At 39.8% G+C, this 14,664-nt stretch overlaps 2 protein-coding genes across 2 annotated transcripts; both read right to left on the bottom strand.

Moving 5' to 3' along the window:
• Nucleotides 1-342: 342 nt before the first annotated feature.
• dhx35 (DEAH-box helicase 35) lies at nt 343-9,056 on the bottom strand. Its single transcript, XM_086141135.1, has 21 exons — nt 9,015-9,056; nt 8,550-8,677; nt 8,338-8,430; nt 8,067-8,144; nt 7,842-7,946; nt 7,696-7,757; nt 7,554-7,623; nt 7,406-7,465; nt 6,847-6,959; nt 6,676-6,772; nt 6,371-6,529; nt 5,662-5,872; nt 5,361-5,485; nt 5,046-5,100; nt 4,751-4,941; nt 4,554-4,631; nt 4,278-4,407; nt 4,010-4,091; nt 3,829-3,900; nt 3,064-3,175; nt 343-1,961 (listed from the first exon to the last, which is right to left on the bottom strand). Exons 1-21 carry the CDS (start codon nt 9,052-9,054, stop codon nt 1,923-1,925), a joined length of 2,100 nt encoding a protein of 699 aa, XP_085997261.1. The 5' UTR covers nt 9,055-9,056; the 3' UTR covers nt 343-1,922.
• A 1,199-nt stretch (nt 9,057-10,255) lies between these two features.
• On the bottom strand, nt 10,256-13,825 carry rab5if (RAB5 interacting factor). The gene is made up of 4 exons (XM_086141781.1): nt 13,543-13,825; nt 12,365-12,468; nt 12,126-12,255; nt 10,256-11,756 (listed from the first exon to the last, which is right to left on the bottom strand). Exons 1-4 carry the CDS (start codon nt 13,648-13,650, stop codon nt 11,715-11,717), a joined length of 384 nt encoding a protein of 127 aa, XP_085997907.1. The 5' UTR covers nt 13,651-13,825; the 3' UTR covers nt 10,256-11,714.
• Nucleotides 13,826-14,664: the final 839 nt, after the last annotated feature.

Here is a 14,664-nt window from a genome sequence, read left to right as displayed (position 1 = left end):
ATGGTGAAATGCAGCATCTGCCTCATGTCTATTAATAATGTGACTTGGTTTCCATAATTCATCTTTATTTCTTTATTTGTAGGCCTGTAGATATATTAAAAGAGGCCTATTCAAAGCTAAACAGGCAAAAGCACAGGCCTTAACTTACTTTAAGGGGAAGTGTCAGGTATAACTGTCAACTGTCAGTTATATATGAACGAATGCGTGTTCGTGTCAGTCTGAGGGCCGGGCAGTCTGTGGTACAACAGCGCCACCTAGTGGCCGATTCTCATGTGTAGTGGGGGGAAATGCAGTATCAACATAGTTTGTAAACAGCACACAAAAGTTTGAATGACACTTAAGTTTTATTGGAAGATGTGAGAAAGACATGGCAGGTGACATTTGTTTAATCTCAGAGGTGAGCAACTGCAAAGGTCTACAAAGCACTGCTTAAGCAGCATACACGTTGAGAATACAAGAACAAATGTGAATTACGAGTTGATTTGCAAATGATTTTCGTTGCGGTATGCCGACAAGGTAGTCTTAATTGTATAGATCTACTAAGAGTAGCATTAAACATGCAAGGATACATCACATATAGATCCATCTAATTTGATCTGGTTCGCATTGCTATTGTATGATGTACTATTCTGTAATTTGATTAATTTCACTGAGTCTACAGTAGTAACCCAAAGAAAAAGTTTTACAAAGGGGGAAAAAAAAGACATGCAAGCATGAGTAAAATTTGGCTACATTAACATTTCCTGGCTTCACATTGACTCATTAAGTGATCAGATCTTTAATATACTGCTCATTGACACTTTCAGGGTCAAACACCTCTGGTAAAAAACAGAAATGCAGAAGAAATGGGGGGAGAGGGGAGGTGGGCGAAGCTAATACATAACAGAAAATAAATAAAAACTACAATTAAGTATTTTACAGATTTTACAAAAGACTTGAAAATGTAAGAGTGAACAGAATCATCAACAAACGGAAAATGGCCAAACAAATGAGTCGGTTACTTTGAGGCTGTGGGTGCGGGTCTGAATGCACTGTGTTTTCACAGGAACAGATGGCACTTTTTTTTCTTTTTTTTTTTTTTCAATTTTGATTTCACAGCTTTTTATTTATGCGTACGCACATATTCCATCTGGAAATGTGAAATAGGCTGATGAAAGTAAATTGGCACAGAGCGGTATAAAGGCCACTATACATGATGTAGACTGTAGCTCATAGAGAATCCCAAAGGTAAATCAGTCTTTTCACAGTATTGTCATTGAATGAAAGTTGACTGAATATAAAGTGCTGCAAATTCCCAAATGTGAACCATAATACTCTGTATAAAGGCGCAGATTTTTTGTAAGAAATCAAAATAAACTGATGGTCAAGTTTTCAAATTAATAAACATGAAGGCACCCAGGTTTGAGGGTAGTGGGGGGCGCGCAAATGAATTAAGAAAAACTTAGAATTCTCTCAAAATGACAAGTCCTCACAGTCCATCGTCTTACAATAGGAAATAAAAAAAGAAATTCAGCAGTTAAAAAAATAATGACGTCTATAACCAGGTAAATCAGGCCTGTATCCGTTCCCTGAACCTGAACCTGCTACTATGTACAAGAAAAAATTCACTACGTGACCACCTGACACTTAAATGAAACCATCTCTCATTTCTCACCAGTCACTCAAATGGGCATTATCGCTGCCGAGAAAGCAAGACGCTGTGAAACGAAGCAAGTCGCATGATAAGAGCCGCACTAAAAATATATCACTATATCTCGATCTACCGTGGCCACAGTGTGGATTGGCTGTGCAGGTGGACGGGGACAATAAATATATATTACATCTTTATGTACAATGACCATGAGAGGGGCGCAGTGGTCAGTCGAAGGGGGGGGTTTCTTTCTTTTTCTTCCTAAGTGAAAGCAGTGGTGAGCTGAAGAGACTTAGAGGACCCGGGATCTCTTGCTGGCCAGCGAGCCATGCTGAAAGAGAAAAGGGACAGTTTGAAGTTAGATTACATTGCAGGCTTTAAGGTGCCAAAGCAATACACTCCCAGGGCTGCAGAAAATATCAACAAATCTGAAAAAACTGCCCTTTATCCAACCCCCAGAGTTTGGTGTTTGTTTTTTCTCTTGATCTGAATCTACAGACGTGTCCTGTGTGTGATATAATCACAAATTGACCTTTCTCTCAACAAGTGTTTAATGATGACATTTAAAATCTCTCCAGTTTCATGATTCCAGTAAAATTCGCTCCATTCATTTGGGTATGTATATAGCAGTTAGTTTAAATAGCACATTTATCAGTATAAACCCCGGAGCACTGTGTATTCAAGCACTGTCAAAATAAAAAACATGAATTTACTTTTCTGCAGTGGATTGAGTGAAACGACAGATCACCACCGTGTTAATTCTATTTAGGCAGGAACTTTCTTGATTAAACTTGTGAGTGGGATTGAGCACCATGCTGTCTGGTCTTTCAAAAAAAAAGAATTATAAGACAATTAAAAAACAAAATGGAATCACACCAAATTTATCTACTCATTCAATATCAAGTAAATACCTCATAAACATGGTATCCTTGATATCCGATGCAATTATCTGTAAGAGCCTTTTGCCACTTTCTACTTTAACCGAGGAAATGGTGGGATTAGCTAGAAAGCGTGTCTCGGTGCTTCCAGGGTGTTTCCACACCTGTACTTCAGATCACTCAGGATGCGTGTTAGTACCCCACTTTGAAAAAGGCTTTTAAGGCCGCCGTCCATTCATCGGCTGAAAAGGGGAAAACTCGAGCTCAGCTTTAATGCTCTAATGCGCGAGGTGGATTTTGCAGAATCAGGAATACTTTGGAGACAATCATAATCCCATTTGCTACTTCAAAGTTGGAAGAACGAAAGTAGGAGGAAGTTGTTTTTTGTGTTGAAATTATATTATATTTTATATGCACATATATCTATACACACACACACACACATATATATATATGTATGTATATATATACATACATATATATATGTGTGTGTGTGTGTGTGTGTATATATTTACATAGAAACGCTGCAGTGATAAAGTTCTTTCTTTAACCTACTTTAGCCTGTTTGTAAAAGTGGGGGGCCAACTCCACCAGCCAGGAGGACTCCACCGCCGTCACGTCGCGCATGTAATATTTTGATGTTTGCACAACTTCATTGAACACAACCCTGGAAAGGAGATGTCAGTGACATTTTCAAAAGGGGAAAACGTGTTTTTAGTGGTCTGCTGAAATATCAGAAAATAGACAGTAATAAATTCCAGAAATATAAATAATAATAATAATAATGAATGAATGAATGAATAAATAAATAAATAAATAATCAACAATAATAATTATTCCAGCTGAAATATTTTTTTGTACATATAATTATTTATCAAATACATTTGCGTAAAGTAAAATATACTAAGACACTTTTGATATGAGATGGGTCTTAACATCTGTAATGATACAGGAATTTGGAAAAGGAAAAACTACATTTTTAATTCATTCAAGAATCACAATAAGCAATTGTGAAACCTAACAGCAGTGTAAAAATGCTGCTGTTTCATTAAATGACAAGATTGTATGTGTGATTTAGAAATTGCACAAAACGATTCGGATGATGTGTGATGACAACATTTGAAAATGTGTATTCCAGTAGTTCTCTAATGTAAAGACAGTGGTAGAAACACACAAACGGACTCATTTAAAAAAAATAATGCGTCCAATGATGCTCTGATTGAAGATTTATAATGAGTCTATTAAAGATAGGTATTTATCGTCCAAGGCAACGTATTTGTCTTGCTGCAAAGGCATAATGTGCACAGAAAATATACTAACCATTTTGGCGGTTTCTCTCCATACAGCACAGAGTTGGGGTGGATGTGAAGCTCACGATCATCTCTTAAAGTCCTGGAAGACCAATAAAATTGAAAGCGTGTGAAATGTCATTCAAAAGACTATGATACCAGGAAAAGTCTCTTCACTGAAAAGGAGAGTGAGAGAGTGAGAGAACGCTCACCGGTAAGAACCAGAGTGGTGAATACGGGCGGCATTAGCAAAAAATCCAGATACAATGCACTTCAATATTATGTCAGGATCACCTGAGAATAAAATAAACAAACATGTCAAATAATTGTTGACAACCTCAATCACCATATGTTGAGCTGGAATTAAGTTTCGACATGTCGGGGCGCATTTACAGCCACATTGTCAATAAGAAAATATAAGAGGTAACCAAGTAAGCGCTCATCTACAATTTATTATATCCAGCCCATGTATCTACTTACCTTCACTGGAAGCCCATGGCACTTTGAATTTGTTCATGAGACGTCGGAGTTGCTCGCGCACTGTGACGGCACGCTGGAGACCCTTGTAATTAAGAAAATGCTCCTGACACCATTGGGAGCTCTTCTGGTGCTGCAGATAAGAGAAGGACAGATTTAAAAGTGGTCATAAGTGTAAACCTGCCTGGGTTTTGCTGAGTTCAAAAGCCCCCGAAGGAGGCGTGTAAGAGAACAGTTAATAGGCTATATACACATACAGATCCAACCTTTAGACCATACCTTAATGAATGCCTCATACACATTCAGCATGGTGAGGTGATCTCCCTCGGCAACTGCAAATTTTCTGTGCTCTCGAGCCTGCAGGGGTGAGATAGCCAAAGAAAGAAAAAAAGAAAGCAGCAGGATCATTATTACGCTGACAAAACATTTCTGGTAAATATTCAACATGCTTGTCTTTAAAGCTTATTCTCACTCACAGCGGGCTTCTTCTGATTGGACGGCATCACAAATATATTCTGAATCTGCATCATTGCTGCTATGGTGACAATTTCTTTGGAGCAGCCAAAGTTTCCGGACTCTAGGAGCATCTTGGCGAACATAGGACTAAGCGGAAACTCCGCCATCCGCACACCCATGGGATCGGTCAAGCGGCCATAATGGTCCAGACCTGACAGCAGGCATATAAAGTGTCATGTGCAAGAATATCTGAGCCTATGGATTACCACCGCTGATGTGGAAAACTTGACCGGCAAGACATTTTCCGTTCTTTACCTCCCAGAGCATAAAGCAGTTCCAGAGCCTGAACCATGGTCTGAGCTGGGGGAGGCTGAAAAAAGAAAACATTTAAATACATGTTTGCTTCAACAATGAAAATATTTACTCTAAGAGAAGAAAGTGGTGGCCAGAATCTGGTTGCACGAGTCATTCAAAGACAAATAAAAAATTACTGCATTAGTTTTATGGTTTCCATGCAATTCTCCCAGAGGCCACAGGGCATTCTTCCTGATTAAAATGTAAAGTACGGCTTCTTTCACAGTGGCTGAAAACGCATCGCAGTACACTGTGTATGCAAAGCGAGCCACTTACAGAGAGAAAGCTGAACCGCAGAACATTGTCAATGCCTAAAGCTTTGAGCTGCAGGATGACAGGGGCCAAATTGGTACGCTGCATCTCTGGCACAGTGGAGGGAGGCAATTTCTCGAAGTCCTCCTCTGATGAAAACAAAAGAGGAATAACGAATTACACAAAGAGAACAATAAAGGGTAACAAAATGGGCAGTGCTGGAGGGGGAGGAGGAGGACAACATACATTGAGAAGTGTTAGGAGTGCAGAATTCCTCACAGAATAAAATCTTCCACACTTTTAATTCCTGCAAACTCATACACACCTGTATACAAGCGGAAACATTTCCCAGGTCGGTTGCGTCCGGCTCTTCCAGCCCTCTGGCTGGCTGAAGCCTTCGAAATCGGGGTAACCACCAGTGACTCGATAGCGGTGCGAGGATTATAAGCTCGCAGTTTCACAAAGGCGCAGTCAATGACAAACGCGATTCCGTTTATAGTGATGGACGTCTCTGCTATGTTTGTGGCCACCACCACCTGGAGGAACACAAAACAGTTCGCTAGAGGTCAGACATAGCAACCAATCACCAATGTATTGTAGTCATTTTCACTATTCCCTGCATTTAGTGAATACATCTGTATTGCTGTGTGTGTGTGTATTAAGTCAAAGTCAGCTTTATTGTCAATTTCTCCACCTGTACCAGACTGAGGAGAAATTACATTTCTCACTATCCCACATTGGCCCGGAATTAACAAAATAATAATGAAGTGCACATTAAACAGTAAAGTGCACGCAGATACAATTTACTGGTACTGAGGTAAAAAGATGAAAGAGATTAAATAGCATAAATACTGAAACATATAATTGTTTTGGGTTTTTTTTTATGTAGAGAGTAGCGGTAGATGTTTCTGTACACAGGAGAGTGTTTCTAAATAAATGTTAAGCACTGTATTCAGAATGAAATCTGGTTTCATTACCATGATCAAAATGGAGTTTTGTCTTCCATAATAATCCTAAACATGTGTAATGTTTACCTTGCGAACGGAGGAGGGCGGCCGTTCAAAGACCTTCATCTGCTCCGCATAAGGTAGACCAGAAAACATGGGCAAAATTCTCAAGTGCTTCTTGATGCCATGTCGGGACAAGGACCTTGCCTGGTCCTGCAGAAGGGATACCACTTTCTCCACCTCTTCCTGAAGTGGACATTTGTAAGATTCAAAAACATTTGACCGAGACAAAACTAGATATATGCTTTCATACTGAAATATATGGTAACATTTGTCTCTAAAGGAAATAATTTTGTGAAAGGTTGGACAGTGTTAAGATTATGGTTACTGACCTGCCCAGTGAGGAAAGCCAAGACGTCTCCATCATCCTCCGTCTCGTGAATCTTCATCACCGTCTCCACCGTGGCCTTTATGTAGTCCGGGACGGGACTGATTATAAACCAGAGCAGATCAGCGTTAAACCCAGACCACATCTTCAGAAAAGTTGGATGTCTGGGAAGTACCTGATGGTGTAGAAGACATCCACCGGGAAGGTCCGACCCTCAACTGTCAGAATTCCACATGTGTCTTTGTTGGGGTCGCCAGTTTCATTCAGGTTGAAGAAGTCATGGAATCTCTTCAAATGTGGATTTTTACAGTTAGAAATTGCAGCATTTACATGAAAAGTGGTTGTACGAGTTGATCAAAAACAGCTTGGGGAATAAAGTTCGATATATTGTATGTGTGCTTAGATTAAGGGAGGATCACTTTTTAACACTTGGTAATGTTTCCCTGCAAATTGGAAATACTTTTGCCGTCCTTAAAAAGTGCGAAAACTCCAGCGTAGGTAAGTCATTATTTGCAAGTGTCGATGAAAGATTTGCGGTAGATGTCCGATACGGCGTTTCAGCTGACGGCGAATGCTGAGCACAGTTGTGGCCTAAATATGTCTTTCTTTCATCAGTACATCTGAGCTGTCAGGACATTGTGATCCCACCTGACATGGACTTCTCCCTTTATCTTTGTTTCCCTTTGCTAACAGCTCAGACATATCTGCTCATCTCATCTTAATGATGCAGTCACCTTGGCATCCAGCGTGGCAGAGGCCACTATCAGCCGCAGGTCTCGCCGCTTCCTCTGAATCTATTTAAATGAAGGAATGCATTGAGAAATCAAGTCGTAGCTGATGGAGGTTCACCTCCGGTGCACTCGATTAGTCTGTGGCCCTCACCTTTTTTAAAAGACCGATGGCTATATCTGTGTAAAGAGTTCTCTCGTGTGCTTCATCTAACACCAACACACTGTGGAAGACAAATGATTACAGCTGCGGTTTCAGTTAGAGGCCAAAATTAGCCGAGTCCAGAGTCGGTTACCTGTATTTTTTCAGCAGCGGATCAGCCATCATTTCTCGAATCAACATGCCATCTGTGAGAAACTGAACACGCGGGCATGGTGAGGCACTGAAAGGATCTTCGCATGGGAAAGGTTTTCAAGGCTGTTTGCATATGGTTTGGAATACCTTGATCCTTGTGGCGTGAGGATCAGAGCAGTCATCGAATCTAATGGTGTAGCCCACTTCATGTCCCAGCAGGGCTCCTCGCTCCTCTGCAACACGGCCTGCTACCTATCGCCCGGGAAGGAGAGTTAATCATAGAGCTTAAGTCACGCATGTCCTTGAGTTTGAATAGATTCTCCTGAAGTGAATTGGCTTTGGCAGTGCTGACGGGAACAGCGGAGCTCTTACAGAGATAGCAGCCACGCGGCGAGGCTGTGTCACTCCAATCACCTTCCCCTCGGCTGCCCAGCCGGCTTCCAGCAGGTACTGAGGAGAGATACGAGACCGCGGCGCGATATAACAAAAACTGCAGACTTGACATAAAATTAAGCACCAGCCATTCAAAAATCCTGCTAAATGAAGCCACTTAAAATCAAGACAAGGTCATGTCAAACCACATGCAAGTGCAGTATGCAAGTGTCCACTGCAGCAATGTGGTAGCTTCAAATGTCCCACCAACCTGAGGTATCTGTGTTGTCTTCCCACATCCCGTTTCACCAACTATGATGACAGTCTGGAAGCTTTCCACCAAATACAGGATGTTATTTCTGTGCTGCATAGACGACAACAACAGACAGGACAGTTGAAAGTGAACATCAGGGAAAAGGGCAGAACGCACCAAAACAATATGACATTCACAGGAGTTCAAAAGTGTGTGCGAGAGGGGAGAACCTTGAAAACGGGTAGTTTCTGTCTCTGTTTCTCTATAGAGAGGGCGATGTGCGGGTTGAAGATGATGGGAGAGCCGGTGGTCTCCGAGTTTAAGTCCCGCTCCTCGGAGATGCCCGGCGCCTCCGACCCTTGAGGAAGCGGAGAGGGGGGAGTTAAGGCGCAGGATGTGATCATAAATGGTGTTATATTTTTGCCCAGCCAGAAGATGGAGGGGAAATGAGCACATTGCATTTGGACACGGAACAGTAACATAGCTGTCGTTCTCGGTGCCCTGTGGTCTATTTTGCCAGGTTCCTCGGGTTCCGCAGAGCTAGCCGTGCTGCGGGTGGAACGCAGCCGCCGTTTCAGGCTGGAGCCGAGCGGGGAAGGCCCGGCGTGCCTCGACGGCAGTACAGTAATTCACCAAAAAAAAAAGCTATTTCTATACTTCGCACCCCATTCACACTTATTTAGACTCTTACTTACCCGGCTTCCAGAATCTCATCGTGGAGTGGGGAACCGCCATCTTGGTTCTACGTCACGGTGTCAGTGACGTCACCCTCCTCCCCCGCCCCCTCCCGTGTGAGTGACGTCAGAGCCGTGGCTCTGGCTGCGGGCTGACATGCGTGGACTTTATCAATGACCGCATTGTGTTCAAGTTGAGTGATTTGGGGAAATATATCGCAGAGATGTAAACAATGTTGTTTGAGCGAAGGGTAAGAGAGTCACACGCAAGTGATTGCAAGCCTAAGTAGAGCTTAACACTCGAACCCCTGCAGTTAAGAAAGTCAAATAAGAAAAAAAATAGAGACCATATTAATATAAATTGAGGATCTGCTTGAGGCTGGAATGCCAGAGATCAGATACTTAGCGTTTTCGAATTTAAAGATGTAAATTTCTGTCGCTGGCAAAGCCATTTCTTGTTTTTTTCAGTTTATTTGAGATGGCATTTTGAGACATGTTCAGTATTTGTCAATACATCTCCCCAGCCTCATACTAAACTAAAATTCAAGAAACACTGAATATAATTCGTGGCCAGTTAGTGCGTTGAAAAGCTGAGAATAAAGGAAGTCTTATAAAGTTTGCATCACACTGAATAACTTTACTTTTGACAAGTTAGCCAGCAGATCCTGACTGCATCTAGGGCATAAGACATTTTTCTTTGCACTTTGAAGCCTCAGTAAGGTTTTAAAACTATAACGGAAAGGTTTGGTGAGTAGAATTTTCAGCACAATACTTTTTAAACATATATTAAAATGCTTTATTTTTCCTACCGCAAGTGCTTTTGTTTTTAAATCGATAGGACTATAATCTGCTAGGCTTGGAAATCAGCATGACTCAGTCAAGCTGATTTCAAGACCACTAGAAATTTGGAGATGATTTTATTGTGAAGGGAAAAAAAGGACATATTAAAGATTATGGGATAAGTACATTTAAACAGCAAAAAGTGATAATGGATGACAACTTGAAAAGTTAATAGTGTTTTCATAATGCAGCTTTCTGTGTCACTGACAGAAAAATTGGGAACAAATGGCACATTGTATTACACAAGGCAACGCGAGCCATATTAACTGTTGTCAGACAAATTGCTGCCTTAAACATAATAATCCATCCAATGTGTCCTCCTTTCTCCTGTTTTTTTTTCGCAAAGCTTTTATGTGCAGATCTGAGGGCGCATAGTATTATACTTACCCTAAAATTACTCACATAAACAAACACAAGCACATGTGTCATCTCTTGAAAATGGAAGCTATATAAAGCCAATGTTTAATGACTCCCAAAAGATTTGATCAGAAAATACAATCCTTTCAAACACCAGCTGCAAATCTACTAAAGCATTATCATTACAATAACTTTGCAAGTACTGTTTTTAAAAGTTCTCAACTATAAAATACTGAGAAATGTTACATCATACATGATATAACATAAGTACAAATAAATCTGTGTAATACAATGTGGATTTGACAAAAGGGACATTGTACAGAATTTACAAAGCTTAAATTAATTTCAAAACAATATGTAAGACCTTGATCTGAGAGCTACCGATGAGGGGGGAAAAAGAAATTCTCTGAAAGACACATCTACATATACGAACATCAAGTCATGGCAGTGCACAGACCAGGTTTAGCTTAAATCTGAACATTTGCATCTGAAAATAGTAAAAATGGTTCCGTCACTTTTGCTTTGAGGGTTTCGGATGGATGGATGGATAGTTTAACGCCGAGTTCCTGCCCTTGATTACGGCACATGGATAGTCCAGACACAGACGCGCACTTGGCTCTGATATGGACTGATATGCGCATTGAACCGCCAGCATTTGTTTCATGATATAATAAGCAAATTAGTGTATAGGGCTCATCATGATTCATTGCTCTTCATTTTGCCTACGGGGGTTGAGAACTGACATTTATTCAAATGCTTTTATCAAACAGTGGAAAAACACAGGAGGTTCTGAGTCACTTGCTAAAGTCATCCCTTAAATCCACTGACACATACAGTTGCTTGTGACATTATAACTTCTAATGAATTTGACAAAGTGTCGTGTTAATTTGCGGTGCTCAGATGTTTAAGACCAATTGCAATAATAAAAATGCAACAGAACTGCGAGGGGTGTGGTGGACTTTACCAATGAAGTCACAACATTACTTACTCATTAAATGCATCCAATTGGTCTGCCCTGAGATTAAAAATATCACTCTTATGAGCAGCACCCAATTGACTATATTGAGATGTTCATTTTTACCACAACTCGTATCCTACAAGACTAGCTTATGAGCAACGGTGAAGGGTGAACTCTCATCTAAAACCTGTCTACTATAACAGAGGATAGGCTGGCTAAGAGAAGCATTTTTTCTGTTTCCTGTGAATGTGCTGATCTTACATAAGCAGAACTTAACCTATAAAAGCTAAACTGCTAGTATTCCAGATCCTTTAGTATTTCGTCAGAGATGACGTCAGGAACAGGAGGAAGGGAAATACAACACAGGGAGAGTAACGGAGGGACCGACTTTAAAAAGGAAATGCATTTGAACATGTTCATCAAGGTGCTCTTGTAGATGCACTGCACACTGAAGAGTCATATTGTATGTACTGTAGGAGCATCAGCACCCCTCAAGCCATGGAGTTCCTGTGTCTTGACAATTGACTTCAACAAAAATGTTCGTATTAGTGTCCTATAGATTCTTCTCAGTCAAAATGTAGAGCTGTGTAAAAGATTATCCACACCACCTGGGAAGAAACAGAACAGCAACATAACATCATTTTGCTTGCTTAACCCACAGATGATGGCTGAGAAATAAAAGGAAACAAACTAAATTTGAGTTTAGTTTTATCAAAATAACAGTATTCATATAATGAATCATGTATTCATGGGGTTATGATGAATTTTTTGGCAGTACCTCATTTGTTCATGAGCAAACATGCGCAAGATTATCACATTTCTGCTTGAATAGAAATGGAAAGGCTTTAAACAAGGTAGTCTTTCTTAAAAAAAAAAAAAAAAAAACGTAAACATACCATCACATAGAAAAAAAAAGGGTTTACTGGCTTAATCATCCTTTTCAGAATACGTGCTTGAAAAAGAATTTGTATCCTCACCAGAAACAGAGCAAAAGAGGTCATGAAGCCTTCTTTGGTGAGCTCCCACGTCCCACCATATTCTTCCTCATCAATCTGCTGAAAGCTGCTGAAGTACACATACAGGACGCCAGCATTGATGATGCAGAATCTAATGAGGTAACGAGACAAAGTTAGGTTTTAGTGATACTGAAATCAGATCAAAGAAGCCATGAAAGCTTACAGTAATGTCAGGAGTAGTGGCTACACAGAATACTTACATGGCTATTCCCAGAAATCCTTTTAACGGCGCGATGCCCCATATCACTCCAAGGATGACTGCAATTATTTGCCGGAGCCAATAAATCACATCTAAAAACTCATCCTGAAGATGAAATAAAGACAAGCCATGATAAATGAGTCATACATAATTTACATTAAGTCTTTAAGCTCAACTAAAACGCAAATCATATTGGAAAAAATATGTATGGGATCATATTTGATTCAGTAAGTAAAACACTACAGAGACAGACTTGTTATAGGGATTTCAACATATAAGCAGGCATCAGACTGATGTTTTACATTTGCATCAACTACTATAGATCAATATATTGTTTCAGACAGATAAAATAAACTTTATTGATCTCCATAGTGGAAATTCCTTTGTAACACCAGCATAACAGTTCTGTCAAAAAAAAAAAAAAAATTACACTATTTCACCATTTCAGATACCATCTTTTGTGTTTAATTGGGTGATTGTTTTATAGTTTGGTGCTACAGTAACAACTGGCTTGGGCTGATTTGGGCTTTACAAAGAGAAACACAACACACCACCGAGACAGGGGTGATTATTTGATAGCCATTTTACACCACTGTCCACAGTGGAGTTCTTATAAAATACTTGACTACAGGGGCAATCTGTGCAAGTATGTGAGGATTCTTTCCCTTTCACTGGTACTACTGGTACTGGTACTTCTACTACTACAACTACGACTACTACTACTACTACTAACACCCAATCATGTTCTAGCTTGAATTGTCAGCTGAACAAAACCAGCCATTATCTTGAACTCGAGGTTTGCACGCATTTCCACAGTATTTGCAATCAATGGTATACTAACATAAAGCTTAGACATAAATGAACAATGTCTATAGATCCCTGTAGTTTTATTAGCCCCGGTATGCAGCAACATTGGCTTAAACCAATCACCTGCATAACAGACAGTAATAACAACACAGTAGATTTTAAATGTCGCAAATTTTTCGACGATATGATAAAACTACCAGCGAATCTGCTCTGCTCCTTCTCCAACAACCCAGATTTATCTCAAGCTAGCTCCCAACAACTGTCCATTTTTAGTAACATAAAACAAAAACTAAACGGTGTGCAAATTAATTGGGCAAAATTTAAAACGACGACAAAAACAAGGGGAAAAATCTAGAAGGCAAAATGACTGACCTTCTCTTCCCAAATGGCATTACTGTTGAAGGCTTTGCTCCATGTGGACTGTTTTACACCCCCATTCAGCAGATGACTTTCTTCTTTCCGTTTTGAACTGCTCGTCATACTTTGAAGTTTGGTAATAATCCAAAGTGGAAAAGTAGCAATCCAAATTGTAAAACAGCAAAAAAAAGTGTACTTGTATCTTTATCGCCGACTTCGACACGGTATGATGTATTTTAAGGGGACTCACTGTAAAGTATCGCACCGCTGATCTGACAGATTTCAATATGCTAACCTTGAAATGACATCTGAGCATGCGTGTTACCCTTTGACCCCGGCACTGACAACCAATCAGGGAATGCGACGTTACTGCACCTGTAACACGCTTTTAGTTCTTTGGTAATCCGAGATATCCCATTAAATTTTCAGCGACACCCAGTGGTCAAAATATATCACTCAGAGTTCCTATCTGCACTTGAGATTTTTCCGTAAGTCAACCATCTGACAAACACAATATATATTTTACATGTTCTATCATTATTATTATTATTATTATTATTATGTGTTTTTTAATTATGTTTTTTCTTCATAGAAATTCAACATTTTACTAAAATCCTCCAATCTATTGCTGCATCCAAATGTTAATAAGACCCACACAAAAATATAATCCTTTTCAACAGCAATGCGATTCTCATTGTGGGAATTTGGGAACTTTTAAATGTTTAATGGCAGCTTGTTTTCATGAAAATATTTTACTGCGTCTCATTTTCGGATGGCAACATGAGAATGTCATTGTACAGGGAAACACGTTTCCAGACTGTGCACATGGCAATAAACACTTTGAATCTTGAATTTTTCACCAAGTTTTTACGTGTGGAAAATAGGTTAGCTATATTCCCTGCTCTTAGGGAACCCTAGAAAAGCCTAATTGTCAATAACATTAAAAACAGTGTTGTTAGGACAAAATAGACTATAACCATGTCAACACCATAACTCTTGTCAGTATTATACAGTACATCGAATAAAATGAATGAATATACATCAAAGATGTTTGCAAAATAGTTTGATAAGAGAAGTTGAAAAGAGCATTCCATTACTTAAAATCAGTGTATGTTTTTGACATTTCTCCAACATTTT

This window comes from Fistularia commersonii, chromosome 34 (assembly GCF_037954325.1).
Source record: "Fistularia commersonii isolate RoL2024-O1a breed Wild chromosome 34, RoL_Fcom_v1.0, whole genome shotgun sequence".
Classification (NCBI taxonomy): Eukaryota; Metazoa; Chordata; class Actinopteri; order Syngnathiformes; family Fistulariidae; genus Fistularia; species Fistularia commersonii.
The sequence above is the reverse complement of the archived record's forward strand: the minus strand, read 5'-3'. Positions and strand labels throughout refer to the sequence as shown.

Bases quoted from the DNA above. Each gene is read 5' to 3' on its own strand.
- dhx35 (XM_086141135.1), bottom strand. From the start codon at position 9,054: ATGGCGGTTCCCCACTCCACGATGAGATTCTGGAAGCCGG. The intron at 5,101-5,360 runs GTAAGTGGCTCG...TTCTTTTTTCAG, and splicing joins TGCGGTTCAGCTTTCTCTCT to CCTCCCCCAGCTCAGACCAT. The intron at 3,901-4,009 runs GTGAGCGTTCTC...TTGGTCTTCCAG, and splicing joins CACCACTCTGGTTCTTACCG to GACTTTAAGAGATGATCGTG.
- rab5if (XM_086141781.1), bottom strand. From the start codon at position 13,650: ATGACGAGCAGTTCAAAACGGAAAGAAGAAAGTCATCTGCTGAATGGG. The intron at 12,256-12,364 runs GTAAGTATTCTG...TTACCTCATTAG, and splicing joins GGATTTCTGGGAATAGCCAT to ATTCTGCATCATCAATGCTG. The intron at 11,757-12,125 runs GTGAGGATACAA...GTTTCTTCCCAG, and splicing joins CCTCTTTTGCTCTGTTTCTG to GTGGTGTGGATAATCTTTTA.